Source organism: Polistes dominula, unplaced genomic scaffold (assembly GCF_049000335.1).
Source record: "Polistes dominula isolate Pdom_NZ unplaced genomic scaffold, Pdom_raw_medaka contig_28, whole genome shotgun sequence".
Taxonomy (NCBI): Eukaryota; Metazoa; Arthropoda; class Insecta; order Hymenoptera; family Vespidae; genus Polistes; species Polistes dominula.
Genome location: NW_028300879.1, coordinates 191576 through 209178, shown reverse-complemented (window position 1 = coordinate 209178; position 17603 = coordinate 191576). Strand labels below are relative to the sequence as shown.

The 17603-nt window shown below is 30.6% G+C and overlaps 4 protein-coding genes across 5 annotated transcripts; 2 read left to right on the top strand and 2 right to left on the bottom strand.

Moving 5' to 3' along the window:
- Nucleotides 1-2: 2 nt before the first annotated feature.
- LOC107068431 (uncharacterized) lies at nucleotides 3-13590 on the bottom strand. Its single transcript, XM_089173512.1, is given in 20 exon segments — nucleotides 3-179; nucleotides 1291-1396; nucleotides 1466-1613; nucleotides 1698-1896; nucleotides 2435-2564; nucleotides 2643-2766; nucleotides 2854-3390; nucleotides 3393-3702; nucleotides 3785-3956; nucleotides 4020-4604; nucleotides 5343-5866; nucleotides 5942-6102; nucleotides 6105-6325; nucleotides 6469-6701; nucleotides 6833-6938; nucleotides 7036-7145; nucleotides 7211-7443; nucleotides 7556-7655; nucleotides 8029-8162; nucleotides 13458-13590. Coding segments are annotated over 18 exon segments (4029 nt in total). The 5' UTR covers nucleotides 7632-7655; nucleotides 8029-8162; nucleotides 13458-13590; the 3' UTR covers nucleotides 3-125.
- cpa (F-actin-capping protein subunit alpha) lies at nucleotides 8952-13020 on the top strand. The gene is made up of 3 exons (XM_015324812.2): nucleotides 8952-9279; nucleotides 10199-10448; nucleotides 10530-13020. The coding sequence occupies exons 1-3, from the start codon at nucleotides 9082-9084 to the stop codon at nucleotides 10946-10948; spliced, it is 867 nt and encodes a 288-aa protein (XP_015180298.1). The 5' UTR covers nucleotides 8952-9081; the 3' UTR covers nucleotides 10949-13020.
- Nucleotides 13591-13652: 62 nt separating the features above from the next.
- LOC107068443 (queuosine 5'-phosphate N-glycosylase/hydrolase) lies at nucleotides 13653-17515 on the top strand. 2 transcript variants are annotated; one of them, XM_015324811.2, is made up of 6 exons: nucleotides 13653-13854; nucleotides 13950-14165; nucleotides 16385-16547; nucleotides 16610-16723; nucleotides 16872-17000; nucleotides 17096-17515. In XM_015324811.2, the coding sequence occupies exons 1-6, from the start codon at nucleotides 13759-13761 to the stop codon at nucleotides 17332-17334; spliced, it is 957 nt and encodes a 318-aa protein (XP_015180297.1). In that variant the 5' UTR covers nucleotides 13653-13758; the 3' UTR covers nucleotides 17335-17515. The 2 variants fall into 2 exon arrangements, with proteins under 2 accessions (XP_015180297.1, XP_015180296.1); XM_015324810.2 differs by having other exon boundaries at nucleotides 13657-13854; nucleotides 16815-17000.
- LOC107068445 (uncharacterized) lies at nucleotides 14172-16378 on the bottom strand. The gene is given in 6 exon segments (XM_089173516.1): nucleotides 14172-14471; nucleotides 14547-14669; nucleotides 14672-14790; nucleotides 14853-14989; nucleotides 15062-15409; nucleotides 15484-16378. Coding segments are annotated over 6 exon segments (1488 nt in total). The 5' UTR covers nucleotides 15987-16378; the 3' UTR covers nucleotides 14172-14213.
- Nucleotides 17516-17603: the final 88 nt, after the last annotated feature.

Here is a 17603-nt window from a genome sequence, read left to right as displayed (position 1 = left end):
AATATGATTATTCATATACATTATTATATTATATTATATATATATGTTGTAAAGATTTGTAATAAATCATTTATTAGGAATAAAAAGAAAATCGTTCTGTAAATCATCTCGAAACTTGTCTACTTTTACATATCGTCGCCCAGACATTGACGTATGGCATCGAGACCCAGCACGTATATCTGTAAAGAAATATTTTATACAAGATATAAATATGTTTAAAATAATTAACAGTAAAATCGTTAAATTAATTTCGATGTAATGACCCAATGAAATAATGATTAATTTGTATCGCAAGTTCTATCTTACTCTCCCTCTGTCTTTACCTCTATTTTCCCTCTTTTTTTTTTTAGTGTTATTGTTTACAATGATACCGTAACTGTTATCTAAAATATTGGACTTGAAAAAAATGTTGACGCGAAGCGTAGATATACTACACGCGGCGATGCAGTCCCCTCCCTGACTCGAGACAGACTGCGTGCATCGCACTGCAAATCGAGGCGTGACGGGAATAGCCGTCTATACAACCACGCGCACTCATTTCGCGCATACACAACTTGTTAAATCTTATTACAAACTATATTTCTATATTCTTTATTTTTATTGAAGTGAAAACTTCTTTAGAATGGGAGTGATCTGAAAAGTAAATAAACGGAAACGGAGCTATGTAACGAAGCTATGAAACGACATGCTACTATACTAAATAACGATAACTAAAAATACTACTTTTCGGAAAAAACCTCACTACTTAAATTTTAATGTATATATATATATATCTCTTTTTATCCTTTTGACTCATTCTAGACAAACATAATCCTAATAGATCGCTTTTGTAACATTTTTGTTTATTTTCTATTCAGATTATTTGCAATTTGATGTTGTGAATTGTTATTTAAGTGTCTTGCGACCGAATATTAACGCCAGTTTCGTGAAAATCTGCAGAAAGAAAATACTTGGAAAATTTCAAAGAGTTCGACGGAAGGCGTTTTTGCATTGCTTGAATGCAGAGAGGTTTTTAGTTACCATACATTTTTTAGTTACCAGAAGCAACTTGTCTCATTTCTTCGAATTGAGAACTTGCCTACTGTGTAATATGTTAATAAGACGTAAATTAATTTTTGAAAGTATTAACAATATAATAATAATATTTTTATAAAGTAACAACCCTATAATTATCCTACACCTGATATTCTGCATTTGTCTCATTCTCTCAAAACGTAGTTTTTCGAAGGTTTCACTTGTAACACGTGTGATCTGCCCACATGATATTTTTAAAAATATTATTGAATTTACCGTTATTACGCCTATTCTTTCAGTTTCTGCTGGATTTGAGATTGGCAACGTTATACTTTGCTTATTGTCTTCCAAAGCATATTCCCTTATATTAAAATATGCGTGCCTGATTAAACATAATATTATGGTTACTCAAAGTAGATTTTTAATCTTTCTATTGCTTATATCGTTTTACCCGATTTCCATACAATCTTTAGTATCTGTTTCTTCAGGGAGTGGTTCGCTCACTAAAATAAATTTTATATTTGGATTGATAGACTCGTCTAACATAGCTCTCAATGTGTTTCTTTCGATGGCGTGATATTTCTCGTCTATCGGAAATGCTGTAACAAACATGTTCAATATTATTCTGTTGTTGTTTCTTTTTCTTTTTTTTTTTTAATATGTACATTGATCTATAATATTACTTTTTCTGAAATTATAAATCAATGGTTTTCTAGGTATTTTTGGTTTCGGTAATGATTCCGTTTCCATATCAGCACCACGGTAACCAAGAAAAGAATATTCCACATAAAGCAAATGCACATCATCGTCGCGCATTACTAAACTATTTTCAAATAGATTTACACTTGCTATCTGGATTACAATCGTATCCCTTTCCAATGGCTGCAATTTCATTATATTTGATCAAGTAATTTCACATTTTCTTGAATAGTTGAGGAAAACACAAGATTTATATTACATCTGCTCTTAATAATTAGATTTGAATAAAAATGAATATGTTCAGACTTGCGTATGTCTACATAATTTATAGTGTTTAATCTGTTAAGGATAATTAACGAAATAACTTCGTACATATTTTGTCAAAGGATGATTCTTGCCATGCACATCATCGGCAGCATTTCGTGACTCTGTAAGTAGTTCAATCTAATGCAAAGTTTTCAAACTAGAAGCTCTGCATATAATAAAAACAACAACAAAAAACGAGCCATTTCTAATTACTAGAGGTTTGGGAATAAGCTAAGGAACTCTTCCGCTCATATTCTTTCCAATTCTCTTCTTGAAACACTTCTAAAACGTCACGAGTTGAACTATTTGTTTCTATGTCATCGTGCTTCGTCTGAACACGTTCAAAAATTTCTTATGAAAAATATTCGACGATTATTCTTCACAAGTACATATATTTTTCAAATAAAAATCTTACGCCCGAAATAAAAGAATTGAACTCATCTGTGTTCACTGTATTCTTTCGATTGGCATTTTTCGCTTGCTGCATTTCTTCTTCTTCTTCTTCTTCTTCTTCTTCGTTCTCTATCGTAGTTACTGGTTTATAACTGTATAGCAAAAAATCTTATTTTATTTTGTCAAAAGCAATGGTTGAACGTTGATTCGATAAAAACACTTTCACTAACATTATCTCGCTATCGGATGAGCCATCGTTATTTATGTCGCTAATCAATTTATCGTCGTTCTGGCCAATGACTGGAGTTATTAAATGTTTCATTTCTTTCTTGTCTTTTTTTATTTCGTTAATACCTGATATTTGTGTTTACGCGTGCATACATCAGTTGCATTAATTTCATTAATTAAAATATAACTAGCAGAAAAATTTGTCGAACTTACGTGTAAGGTGATTATTAAATTGTTGATAATGATCAATATCTTCTTGCATCATAGAAGGATCCTCTTGAAAAGACGTCTTTTGTATTTGTTCCATTCGCGGAAGCAAACCGCACTGTTTTTTAAATGTATCAACCTGTTCGACGTCACAGCTCAATCTCACCCATAACGATAATTGTCCAAAGTTTGTTCCAAGTGTACAAGCTATAACGCTATTCATAGGCGCGATGTAATGTAACTTATTTTGTGGATAATCAAGTATATCTTTGATACACAATTTAGCTCTAGCAACGGAGTAAGTCGTTGTATTTTGTTCAACGACATTCGCCTGAAATATTACATACTCCGACAATACGCAATTAAAAAATGCGAATAAATCTTGTATATGATAAACGAAGGAGGAATTGAAATTTAACTTCGAGCATTTCAATGTTGGAGTGCGAACTGTCTCTTGACCCCAAATGTTCCAACTAATGAATAAGGACACGTTGCAAAGATTTTCCTCTTGAAAAAGAATTGCTGCAGCCTATAACGATATTTATATAAACGTGAAAAATTATAATCGAAGCGTTGGTACAACGTTTCTATTTTGTTACTAACGGATGTAGCTAACTGTAGTGAGATAACATGAATTTCCATAAGACCTTGACCATTAGTAATCAAAAAAGGTATCGACTTCGTCGAATAAGGTAATACTTCGACACATTCGTTTGGACACTTGTCATCGCAATATAATTTTTCTCCACTTTTTATTGTCGGCTTTACTTGATTCTCCATTTGACAAGGCATGTTCCATAAAGGAGGTAACTTCATAGCTTCCGTAAATCGTAAATGACTCAAGACATTATTAACCTGTTCAATTGGAAATTAATGATACATAAACAACCGGTTCTTCTTATATCTTATCGACACCACGTCGTATCTTTAATCTTACACTATTTTTGCTTGTATTTTTCAAATTACATTCTTCCAGAAACTCTTTACATTTTTCCAAATGTTCGACATAACTTTGTACGTCTTGATGATCGTTAGCAAAAGCTTCGCCTTTTTGCGTTGATACATTCATCTTCCAGGATTCGAAACAATTCTTAGTATCATCGACATAACTAAAACGTTGTTGTTAGTTCATTAATATCTTATCGAACGAACAACAACAATAAATAATTTACCGTTCCGAAAAAGCTGTGTCAACGGCTTTTCTTGCATATTTATTGTCACTTATTTTGATCGGTGAAGTAGATGAACATTTAACATTCGGATTTTTCAAATTGTTGCTACATTTTTTGTAAGATTGTTTTGAATAATTTCCACTACAAAAATAACCACAATCCGATTCCGCGTGACATCTTTTCAAATCAGTACAAGTACACTCGCCGGTTTCTGTGAATCTCGTAACTTGATTTCGTGTTTCATAATTTTTTACTTTCGAACAACAACGATATTGCGATTTATCTTGATTACAAGATCTTTTGATGCTACAATTTTTCATACTCCGTGAAGATGAATCATTGCTATCTTCGCATCGCGAATCCTTGACAATCAAATGTGTGTCAAATTGTATTCCTACATCAACGGGCCAGTTAATTGCATTGTTATTATTAATATCCGTTTGTACATCTTTTGTAAATTGCTTTTCGTCGCATAATTGTGGATTTTGAAACAAAATATTACGTTCTTCGCGAAGTATGTCGCCAAGTATTGCGAGTAAATTTGTTAAATCTTTTTTTTGCACATGATCTGCCACATCCGCGTCTCTGTAATATAATTTGATGATAATTTACAACAACGAATGTAGCTTGCTAATCATTTTCATTATTGCTGATTGACGTCACAATTATATTCATAATATATATTTAAGGCATAGGATATAAAGGATCGTGTGTGTGTGTGTGTGTGTGTGATCGAGATATATTTTATTCATAATGAAAGTATCACGAGATAAAGCTGCAATTATATTAAAAAGCGACAAATATCTATCGTACAAAATTCAATAATTTAAAATACATATAAATATAAAGTAAGACAAATATTTTGTTTCTAAATTTCTAACACAATTAATTCCTCTATATTCTTCCTAACCATCTGTCTAAATGGAAGCGCCGAAATTGTTATTTGTAAATATGTAAAAGACAATGAAGGCACTAATCGATTGGAGTATTATTGTTTTACCTCGATTGGAAGAATAAGGCACAGCAACTTGATGGGTCCTGACCCTTATATTTCGTTAATATAAATGACATAATTAAAAAGCTTCCTATCTATTAGAATAGCTCGTAAAAAGCCTAACTGTGATTTAATAGCGATTTAAGAATGTAGAATCAGTCAAAGATACTAACGTATCTATCTAAATCTACTAACGTATCTATCCTTGACTACCCAAGCAACGTACATTTCCAGCGGGACCATTTATAACAGTACTCGTCGACAGCTTGTCAATTCTTTGTCAGCAGTTAGAATCACCAAAGAGCAGCTTTTCGAGGGTGACCACTTGCCTGTGTCTTTGGCTAAAATCTTGCATGACTTCGCAATCGACAACAGATGAAACTGAATCCAATTGACCAATTCTTCCTGCCTTCAATGGCGTACTGATCTGCGCTTGGTCCAATAATTTTAACATCTTTTCGCGTGACAAGGGATTCTTCTCTTCTGATATTTCTTGATCAATCTCCTGATGTTTTTCCACTACTTGTTCCTTCGTCGTGGATCGTTCATCCGTAGAATTAATCATTGAAGTACTTGCTTCTTTCGTCTTGACAGAAGTCCTACTACATACGACTTCCGTTTGTACGCATTTATCTAAACATGTCAAACCTTGTCGTATCGTATTTACACCTTTTTCAAGCTGTAAAATCTTCTCAAATGCTTCGCAACATTTTTTACATCTATCTGTTGATGATATCATATTTTTGGGAGAAGAAGATAATTCTTTCGTATGCGTAGTCTTAACTTTAATATAAGAGTCAGGCGATTCTGCTTTGCTACTTGATTCGTGTTTTTTATTATCATTTTGAATGGTCTGTCAAATATACAAAATATCAAACATCAAAATTGTCTTACTAAATAACATTGAATAATTATTAATTTGTCTTACCGCTAATTGGATCATTAAGGTGTCCATATTTTTCTGTAAATATTGAACCTTATTTAACAATTGTTCGTTAGCCGTTTTTAGGGCAGCAATATTAGCTTGTTCAGTATTAAACGCCACTTTCAGGGTTTGCTGATCGGTAAATTGCTGAGAAAATTTTTTTTCAATTCAACATTCTCTAATTCAACTTGACCATATTTAGAACTCAATGCTATTAATTCGTTATTGTGTTGCTGTAAAATTTTCATCTCATTCATTAGATCTCTTATCTGTTCATCTTTTTCGCGTAACGTCAATTGAGAATCTTTTGCTTTTATCATTTGTGTATCGATCTCGGCTATCCGTTTTTTTTCTGCCATTAGAGATTCCGTTATGTCTTGATTATTTCTAACAACAACAACAACAACAACAAATTCATTATATACATATAATGTAAAAATACTTCTTTTATACTAATCACTCATAAGATAAGTGCTATTATTTTTGCTCGCATAATGTAAAAAATCAAGAAAAAAATATAAAATGTTTACTTTGTTGTCTCTTCAAGGATTTTTTTGAGATCGTTGATTTGTAAGTTCAACGACTCGTTCGTATTCTGAGCAGCTATCAATTTGTCGCTCAACTGTTTCATTTGCCGCCAGACCTTTATATACTCGATGTTCTCAACTACTTTCTTCCTCTGATTATTTACCACATAAGTCTCAAGTTCCTTCTCTAACTGCGTTATGCGACAGGACATTTCTTTTTTCTGTGTTTCTAATTCCTATTAACAAAAAACAATAAAAAAAAAATTAAAATTTTCAATTAGTAAACAATATTACAGTACAGAAACATTTCATGCTTGATTTTGTATGAGTCACATTAAATCACGCAGATAATTCTTTATCTCATTACCTCGATTTTAACGAGATAATTCTGTACATCATTATCTTCGTTTCTTGTTTGAACAATACACTGACAGGATGGTGCCCTTATACGGCTGTTCTCGCTTCGACATGTTCTAAAAAAAGCAATTTTATGTAAGTGATCTATTGTAATCTATACCCACCAAGTGAATCATAATAAAAGAATTCAGTCTATTTACACTTTCTACGCACATGAGTCCCGAGGATGGTCTTGTGTGAGGCCGACGACTTCTCGTTGGTGATACACCGCTCATTGTATGACTCAACAGTTGACTCCTCAATACGGATAATTTATTTTTTAACTAAAAATTGATCCATTAAAAAACAAATGTTCTTGTTGAGAACTGATCGTCAAATAAATTGATACCTTGGAGTTTTCGATCTCGAGAGCCGTTGCTTTGGTTTTAGCATCGCAACCAAAAGAAACGCACGCCCTTGGATTAGCAGCTACTCTCATTAATTTCGTAGCCAACCGTTTGATCTTGTCTTCCTGACAATTGGACAATTTTTTCAAATTATTTGCCTCCTCGAGTAGCCGTAAATACTTGTCCTCCAACTGATATCGATCGAGCTTGCATACCAAACGACGCTCCTTGGGATCTAAGATTTGCAAATACGTTTATTTGAAAATATATTCTTCCAAAGAAATAATAATAATAATACTAATAATAATAATAATAATAATAATAAATCATTATTAAATAACACGTACCTATAACACTACGACATGTATCGATGCAAGATCCCTCCTTTACAGGCAAAAGGTCTCGATTTGGATCGTCCGCCATTCTTTCAAGATTTTATCATACTTCCTAAAAATGATATTTACATATATATCAATTAAATAAAAAAAAAAAATATTAAATAACACAATCAAATTATAAGAAAGAAATCGATGCAACGATTGCCATACGGAATGACTTTTGAATTGAATTCTCGAGCCGAGCACCATTTAAAATTGGCGCGTGATTTAAAAAATTGAAATGCTATTACATATGTATGCCATATAAATGAATACGTTTTATAATAAGTAAACAAAAGGACAATAAAGTCTTATGAAAATATGTAGTATATTATCAAGAGGATGATAGAAAAATAACAAAATAGGCAATATGAGGAATAGAGAAATATGAAAAAAAAAAAAAAAGAGAAAAAAAATTGATGACCACGCCTGAATAAACTTACGAAGACTTTGTTTGACTTTACGATGATTGTACACGTTCAAGGTTTTTCGTGAACGCCAGGATTGTCGAGCCAACATTAGTATCTTGTATTTTCTTCTTTCAAATTTCGCGCCGTTTTCCAAGTCTTGCAAAAATCTATGGAGAAAAAGAATTCCTTTTATTTCATTCGTTTTTTCTTTACTTTGACTTATTTTCTCTTTTCCTGTTTGTTTCTATTATTTTGATTACTTTATAATAAATTATTAACAATATAATGGTCATATATAACATTGACAAAACTTGGATAATATAAATTTACTTTGTATTTATGTATTTAATAATTGCTAACGCATCATACCTTTAAATGAAAATGTAGCAAAACTGTGACACCCTATATAAAGATAAGAAAGTATTCACAGAGACGAATGTTTACTGATTTATCATACCACATAAGAATTTAAATATTATAAACATTTAATGATTTAATCACGTAGTTAATATCGTTGAAATATCTTTACACAAAATAACCAAAAACAAAACAAACAAAATTTGTTCAAACACAAATTACACGTTTAAATGCTTTTGTCGATAATCGAATAATCGATATATTTTCAATTTAATTGAAATCACCCTATCGACTATTAATGTATATTATGAATAAATTAAAGGAAATAATAATTTATTTGAAATATTGAAAATGAAAAAAGAAAAAAAAAACGACAATGGCCAATCGTTGAATGCAATTTTCATTTGAAAGTAATATTTTTTGTAATGAAAAGGAAGAACTCTAAACTTGGTGCGATTACAAAAATGAAAGATAGTATGTTTGTAGATGAGGGAGTGAGAGAGAGAGAGAGAGAGAGAGAGAGAGAGAAAGGGAGGGAAGGGGGAGAGGAAGGTAATCGTGCTTCCTCATTCAGATGCGTCACGATTTCGAATCAGACTCGAAAGAGAGATAGACGGTGTTGGTCACCGGGTATATGAGAGAGCGCTAGGGGAACACGTCAGCTCAACCTGCACTGCACGAACCTTACTTTTGACATCGGCGGAGTGTGCGTGCCAGTGGAAAGGTAAGATGGCGGCGGACGGAGATCTGATCCCCGATCAAGAAAAAGTACGAATAGTTTCGGATTTTATACTTCACTCACCACCGGGCGAGTTCAACGAGGTTTTCAACGATGTCAGGGTCTTGTTGAACAACGACAACCTGTTGAAAGAAGGCGCGTCCGGGGCATTCGCTCAATACAACAAGGATCAGCTCACGCCTGTTAAGGTACATCCTCGTACAACACACACGATTAATCGTTCTATTTTCCTCGATCCTATGGAATACCTTTTTTTCTCTTATGTTTATTTCTTTTTTCTTTCTTCTTCTTTGACCCTCTACTTATCCCTTACGTGATATCATTAACGTAAACGTAGAAGGAAATATACCTTTCGCAAAAGGACACGAAGAAGATCCTTGTCGCCTCTATGCAAGATCAAATTTCAAAGTGGAATACGACGTTCCCTGTTTGGGACAACGCGAGACCCAAATTTTCATCAATGACGTTTACTTAATCATAATATATTTTATTACATGATAATTCTAAGATAATCTTGCCAAGTAGTTTCATATTATTTTTCTTTGATAAACTATTATTATTAGTCACGTCTTGACGTGAGAGGCATCAACGATCTTACTACTAAAGGAATGTGACCTTTTAATATAGATTGTCATTATTTCATTAAATATTTCATGACAGATGTACGAAGAAATATTTGTAGTTTGTGTTACATGTTTATGAGATGATTCTTTCCATTTTGTAATTTTTTATTTAGTCGATCATTGATGTATTACTTTGCTTGAGAATTTTCTTTGATTTAGGTTAGGAAACGATGTAAGGCCTACATGCTTCTTAGAGCCATCTTGAGAACTTGCTTTTTCTTTGAATATTTATTTTTATTTGTTAATACATTTCTTGTTAATCAAATTTCATTTGATGTTTTCTTGTAATTAATGAAAGGTCACTACGTTTAGTGACATTTCATTTGATTTATATAAAAGTATTGTTCTACTTTGTTATCACTTGTAGAAATATTCTTGTTGATGAAAGTTTAAGCTTTAAACACTCGCGTTTATTATTTATTTATCTGTATTTTTTAATTAAAATATAAGTTAATAAAAATATTGTGTACATTTATTTATACAGATAGAGGGAAGCGAGTATCCAGCACTAATAACAGAACATAACGACTTGGGAGGCCAAAGGTTTTATGATTCGCGTAGTAAGCAAAGTTTCAAGTATGATCACCTAAGAAAAGAAGCACAGGATTATGAATCCTATGAACCAGATTCTGTAGCCGAACCTTGGAGGTCAGTTTTACAAGATGAGATAACGACTTATACCCAAAATCACTATAGACATGGTGCGTGTGCGGTTTTTGGAAGAAGCCAAGGAGGTACGCATACATATTGTGTTTATTTTTCTCATATTTATAAGCAAATAAAACATTGTCAAAATAATAATTATGTTATGACAGGTAATATAACGTTGACTGCGTGTATAGAAGATCATCAATTTCAACCTAAAAATTTTTGGAATGGTCGTTGGCGTTCTGTATGGACTGTAAGTTTCAGTCCAAGTTCTGGAAGTGCAGAATTAAGAGGTAGCCTTAAAGTACAAGTTCATTATTATGAAGATGGAAATGTACAATTGGTCAGTAGCAAAGAAGTCAGAGAAAGCTTATCGATCTCGAATGAAAAACAAACTGCCAAGGAGTTGATCCGACTAGTTGAGGATTCAGAAAATGACTATCAAACTGCAATTTCGGAAAATTATCAAACAATGTCTGACACAACCTTTAAGGCCTTGCGAAGGCAATTACCTGTTATGCGAACGAAAATTGACTGGAACAAAATTGTATCGTACAGTATTGGCAAAGAGCTTAAAAGTCAATAGAAATAGATTTTTTTATATAATATTAAGAGAAATAATTGAAAAGCGCATTTTGCTGCATGGGTGAAGTCTGGAGGTGTGATGTGCGCGGGGGCAAATACAATAGTATGAAACAATATTCTGTTAGATATATTTGACTGAAACTCATGCATGCTGCTCAAGGTTCCTCTAGATCTCTGTTATTCTTGAGATTGCTATAAGAAGCAATGGGATTCTGTTTTTTTTTTCTTTTTTTTTTTTTTTTTTTTTATGACATTACCATGTATTTTAAATTTTAGGAAAATTTTACATATTTATTGTATGTAAAAATTCTTTATTAAACTTTTATTTTCTTTAATATACATATTTCAATATATATATATCAACTATCGTACGTTTTCATTCTGATCAGATAAATAAAAGATAATCAAAGAAAATATATGAGAATCTGTTAACTGACCATATTAGTCTGTGATGATGAGAATTATTATGAGTAATATGAGACTTTAAAAAACAGTTTATAATCAATATTCGTATTAATGAGGTAAAGGGGACCCTTGATTTTGTGTTGCTCAGTGAATATTATTATTAAAAAAGTAAAACTATAGGGACTGTGCAAATTACAATATTGCATGGTAGAAAAAAATAAAATTTATCGCAAGAACTTGCAGATATTTGCAGTCATCCTTATTAAAGAGATTCTACAAAAAAGAAAAAAAGAAAAGAAAAAGAAAGATTTAAATTGTTAATAATTATTATTTTGAACTGAATAGTTTGCACAAGAAAAAAAATTGCATTTAAAACCTAAGCCTCGTAACAACAAAATAGCACAATAATAAGTTATAATAAGAAAGTGAAAAAAAAGAAAAAAGAAAAAAGGAAACACTATAATGATTTTAACGCTGTCAACGAAATACGGCGTACTGGGGCCATAGGTAATGTCAACGTCTAACAACAAGTATATTTGGATTATTTTTAATTCATAATTCTATTTAAAAATGTCACTAACTAAGTGTTCACGCCAATCGGTAGATAAACGATGGAAACGACAATTAAATGAATTAATTAATCACAATCAGTAGGCATCAAAGTGTCCTACGATTTTTATTCAAGCTTTATATTTCATAAAATATAAATTTATATGCTTTTGTTAAGATATATTGTTTTATAATAAGTATATCTATTACAGCGCAGATACGATGCAAAGTTAAATAATACTGAATAAATTAAGTGTTAATTATTGCAACTTAATTTTCGTGTTAAGTGTATTGTGTAGTTTTACTCTATATGAAATCATTCAAATTAATTAGAACCATCAATAAATCTTTTGGTGCTATCGCTTGCCACACATTACACAGCCAGACATGTACGCGAAAATGGAAACTAACAAAGTACATAATGCATTGTACATTGTAGAATGTAGCCTATAGCCTGCTGGAGCCTTAATCTGTTCATTTTATGTTGAGGGGGTATTATGTACATATGTTATTTGAATGAATGAATGCGACGAAGCACATCACAATTTGACATCACACACAAGGATTCGAAACATGTGTGTAATGGTCTTCAAATTTTGTAAGTTACATCGTAATTCGGAAAACTTCATTTAATTGAGATATCTCTTTTGGAACTATTTTACTCATAAATGTTTAAAAAGAAAAAGAAGAAGAAGAAGAAGAATTATACTAATATATGTAACTGCAGCGACTTTCATCGAAATATTCATAAAGTACTGCGGTACGGTAATGAAATGAGGAAAGAGAAATAATTTACTATTATTGCTATTGCAATAAAAAAGAAAAAGAAAAAAAAAGAAAAATACATGTAAATAAGATCTACATGCTATTCTTCCCACGTGTTAATTTGTATTACGTATGTAAATTACAAATGAAGTGTTGAAGTTTCGAATCTTCTCAAACTTTACAGAAAATAGTTGCCTATAATAAACAAAATTAGGTATTACCTACAATCGAGTGTATCGTAAAAATAAGAAACGCATGTCCTTATGTAAAAATTTAAACACAGAATACATTTATCGTTTAAATTATGTATTATTAAATGTTATGATTGATTGAATAAAGTGACATGACACTTTATACTTTGGCTCTGTACTTACAAACATTATTCTTTTATTTAATGTTGCATTTTATATTGAATGTTAATTTCGATGCAATAAATGAATTATATTTACATCTTTGTGTGTGTGTGTGTGTGTGTGTGTGCGTGTGTGTTTACCATGGATAACGCATTAACCTAACAAAGTCTTTTAATTAAATATTTCTTCTATTGAAAAGGTTTCATTTTTCTATTTAAACTGACAAAAATAGTAGATAGAATTTAATATATAAATATCGTCTATAAAATATCACTCTTTTACAATAAAAATACATGAAAAAATACAATTATACAACTGTAAACAATCCATATATCCATGTGCGTCAACGTGACCAATTCGTGGTTATCTTGTCTAGTGTACCAATATAGAAAAGATAAATTCTTGAAAAAAGAATTAAAATAAATACAAATTACTTACCTTTAATTAAAATACTTTTGATGTATTTTTTCTAAGTAATATCAATTCCTTCACACACATCGTAAGCGAGTAAATCGTTGAATGTGACAAACTTTGACAATAGCCACCATATTTGTTTATACCTGCAATCGTTGCTAAACAGCCAGTGAACATTAATCACGTGACATAATGCATAGTTTCCAATGATAGTCAAGTTTACGTCATACATTTTTATCCTCATTTCCGGTTAGATATCTTCTATTTTATATAATAACACGTTTTTATTTTATACGCAAGTAATTATTGTAATAATCGTTCAAACATGGTTGTAATGCCGAGAGAATCAGCTAAAATTGTTTCTGCATATGCAAAAAATGTTTTTATAGACGACGAGGCTATAAAAGCTGTTGCTTGCAAGGTAAGTAAGCAGCAACAAGTTATTATGTACATATATTATATATCTGTTTGTTTTATTCCATTGCTATTTTGATAGATTTTCATACATTGTTTTAGCTTTTGGAAGAGCTTAAAGAAAAAAGAATAGATATTAATAATTTTTCACAATGTAAATTTCATCCTAAATGCTCTGACCCTAAAGCCATTGACTGGATATTCCTGTTGGATTTATTAAATTTTTCATTTTGGACCGAAGAAAATGCCAATAAATGGAAAGTCAACGGACAAACTGGGTATTTTGCAATGTGCGCTGCTATTAAAAGAGCTATAGATGTAAGTTCATGCATTCTTTCTTAAATATCAAATATTTACATTTAATCATTAACTTTTGACTATTTGGCATTTGCATTTATTATCCTTTGCTAATGTTTCCGGTGATTCTTTTTCTTCTGATTTTCTTACAGCGATTGTTGGTACAACAGGTTGTTCTTTTAATTCCGATTTTGCTTTCTCTTTGCTTAATTTATCCGTTAATCTCTCTCTACTGGATATTTTCATTTCTTGTCTTTTTGTCTTCCTTGTTTTAGAGTATTTTGATATCTTTGATATTTCCTTACGTTCAATAAGTTCTTTCCTTTTCTGTTAATTGAAAAGAACTGAGAATTAAGTGTTAATACTTTTACAATACATTTACATTATTCTAAACTTTGCTACCTTTGCTTGTTTGCCTTTCGAAAGAGTCAAGCGAGTTTCAGATATGTGTGACACTTTTCTAGTTTTATCTTCTGATTTCTGGTAAACATATAATTGATATATATATATAGATTTATTAGACAAACAAACAATTTAAATTTCACCTGTTTGTCGTTGTACAGCTTACAACAAATTCTTTCTTTTCCTCTTGGTAAACGCCGGGCCATATAACATTGTACAAACATTTTCATGTTTTGTAAACGTTCTACAAATATCAGAATATTAATATATAATAAAAGAAATAATATTTAGATTGAAATTCCATACTATTCATTCGTCTTCTATCTTTTGCTATCTTTTCATTATACTTTTTTATAAATTTTGCACGTTGATTGTTTATATAATCGAAGAGAAAGTGTTCTTTTTCAATTTCTTTTCTTTGCAATTCATGTCTTAGTTTCCATCTAAAATATAATTGATATATACCGTAGAAATATGAATGAATCATTGAATCATCATTTGTTAGCATCACTTACTTCTCTTCAATGGCCATAATCTTTTGCTCTTGGTTGTGTTTCAATCTCGCTTCTCTAGCTTTCTTACGCATATGTTCTTTCTTACGCCAATCTACTATCGTATGAATCTTTTTTTGCTCCTGAATTTCACTAGCCAATTTCTGTTTTTGTTTTATATTTTCCGAATGAGCCTTTGCTCTTGCAGCACGCATCATTTGTTCTTCACGTTTTCTTATTTCTAATAATTTCATTCTTTTTCTCAATTTTTTGGCTTTTTCTCTTTGAGCTTTGATTTTTGCTTCCTCTTCGAATTTATGTGCTGCCCATATTTCCTTACGTGCCTCTGTTAGTTTTTCTTTTCTCTTTAATCTAAAATCATTACAAATATGTATGAAATGAAAAGAAGAAGAAAAAGCAGCCTTACTTTATTTCCAAAATCTTACTTATTCACTTCATTTTGTGCTTGTTCTTCAGTACATTCTAATACTCGTTTTTCATGAGCAACGCATGTTCTTTTTCTTAGTTCACGTCTAATTCTATCAGTGTGTACATTTCTTAAATATTTTCTGTACATGTTATAATCCTTTAAGGAACATTTTCCTTCCAAGTTACGTGTAATTAATCCAGCTTTCAATAAATGCTTAATATTATTCGTATTTGAAAAAAATGGTACCAAATGTTCATCGTGCAAGGCATCGTATGTGAATTTGATTTCATAGCAATATGGATCATTTAAATTAAACTCTGCGTCGGATGAACTGGTCCACAATTTTTTCCCTATTTTACGTCGTATAAAGTTATAGGCACCTTCTGGTCCAGGTACCATTGGAATTTTAGATTCCAAAGGCATTACCTTCCATTTTGGTAGTCCAAAATTAGGAATAGCACCCTTTGGTTTGGGAATACTTTCAATTACTTTATCTAAAGCTCTGATTAAATGATACATTTTCCAAGTGTTTTTTTTTAATATTTATTTATACTTTCAATTTGATTCTATGATAATTTACTTACGTTGGTTTTTTGAGACGTATTATATCAATAGTATCCCAACTCCATGCCATTGTGTTTAATACAAAATACAAGACAATATATAAATTGAAATATATCTATGTTAATAAATTTGGATAATGTTCTAATCATTAAATGTCATTTTAATATTTATATTACTAGGATGAATATAGCTGTCATATATTTATTTTTGTTCACACTTTTGTTTTTCTTACATTTCCAATCAAAAATGATTCCTTATTTTTTATCACTTTATATTGGCTGTATTATCAATTATCATTATTAATTTCTAAATTATTTGTGATAAGTTCTATATGCATAATATACGTATAACAGGAGGGTACACCTATAACAGATCCTAAGTACTATTCAAAAATAACTAAAAATGAACTTGAAGTAATCTTTCGAGGTGATGATAACACTATTAATATTCCTCTTATAAATGAAAGAGTAAAAGTTCTACATGAAGCCGGAGAAGTATTATTGAACAAATATAAAGGTATACTTTTTAAATATTTTCCTTGTATTATATTAATAATAACATTTGTTTTCATAATATAGGTACATTCGTCGAATGTATCAAATCGTGTGCAGGCTCGGCAGAAAAATTATTAAAACTCATTGTTACTGATTTTCATTCTTTTCAAGATGAAGCACAGTTCCAAACATATAAAAGTAAGTTTATGTGTTTTAATGGATTATTCGAATAATATTTATTTATTTATTTATTTACTTATTTATTTATTTATTTATTTATTTATTTTAGTTAGTTTTTATAAAAGGGCTCAGATTTTAATCGGTGATATTTGGGCTTGCTTTAAAGGGAAAGAATATGGTGAATTTTATGACATTGATTTTCTTACCATGTTTGCCGATTATCGAATTCCTCAAGTTCTTGTTCATTTTGGTACTCTCAAATATAGTAGTTCCTTATTAAATAAACTTTGCTCAGGTGAGTTTAGATAAAAGTACTTATATAAATATAATAATAATAATAATAATATATAACAGGATGTGTGTTCTTTTTTAAATACTGAGTTTATGTAGGTTTCAAATTGGAATCGGGAAGTGTTGAAGAAATAGAAATTCGTGGATGTTCTATAGAAGTTGTTGAACGTATTAATAACGAAGTTAAACATTTAATTAATTCTCATAATAATTTACGTTTGAAAGAAAGTGATATTAATTGTGTTTTAATCGATCATTTTTTGTGGGACTATCGTCGACAATATGCCAAAGAGTTAGATAGTATACCATTTCATAAAACTAGATGTATCTATTATTAATTTCCTTCTTCTCAGTGATATACATTAAATTTATTTTTATAAATTTTATTATATTATATTTAAAATTATTAATTGTCTTATTTAAATTTAAAAAAATATATATATATGAATATATAATATTTGAATCCAATGCATTATATTGTACAAATTAAAGTAAATAAAATTGTACTTTAAATACTTACTGAAATTTGATACAAATAATACACTTTACACTAAAATCACACAAGGATAGTGAACTAACTTAACCTTTTGCAAAAATAATGATATAT

Bases quoted from the DNA above. Each gene is read 5' to 3' on its own strand.
- cpa (XM_015324812.2), top strand. From the start codon at position 9,082: ATGGCGGCGGACGGAGATCTGATCCCCGATCAAGAAAAAGTACGAATA. The intron at 9,280-10,198 runs GTACATCCTCGT...TTATTTATACAG, and splicing joins ATCAGCTCACGCCTGTTAAG to ATAGAGGGAAGCGAGTATCC. The intron at 10,449-10,529 runs GTACGCATACAT...ATGTTATGACAG, and splicing joins TTTTGGAAGAAGCCAAGGAG to GTAATATAACGTTGACTGCG.
- LOC107068443 (XM_015324810.2), top strand. From the start codon at position 13,759: ATGGTTGTAATGCCGAGAGAATCAGCTAAAATTGTTTCTGCATATGCA. The intron at 14,166-16,384 runs GTAAGTTCATGC...TACGTATAACAG, and splicing joins CTATTAAAAGAGCTATAGAT to GAGGGTACACCTATAACAGA. The intron at 16,724-16,814 runs GTAAGTTTATGT...TATTTATTTTAG, and splicing joins ACAGTTCCAAACATATAAAA to TTAGTTTTTATAAAAGGGCT.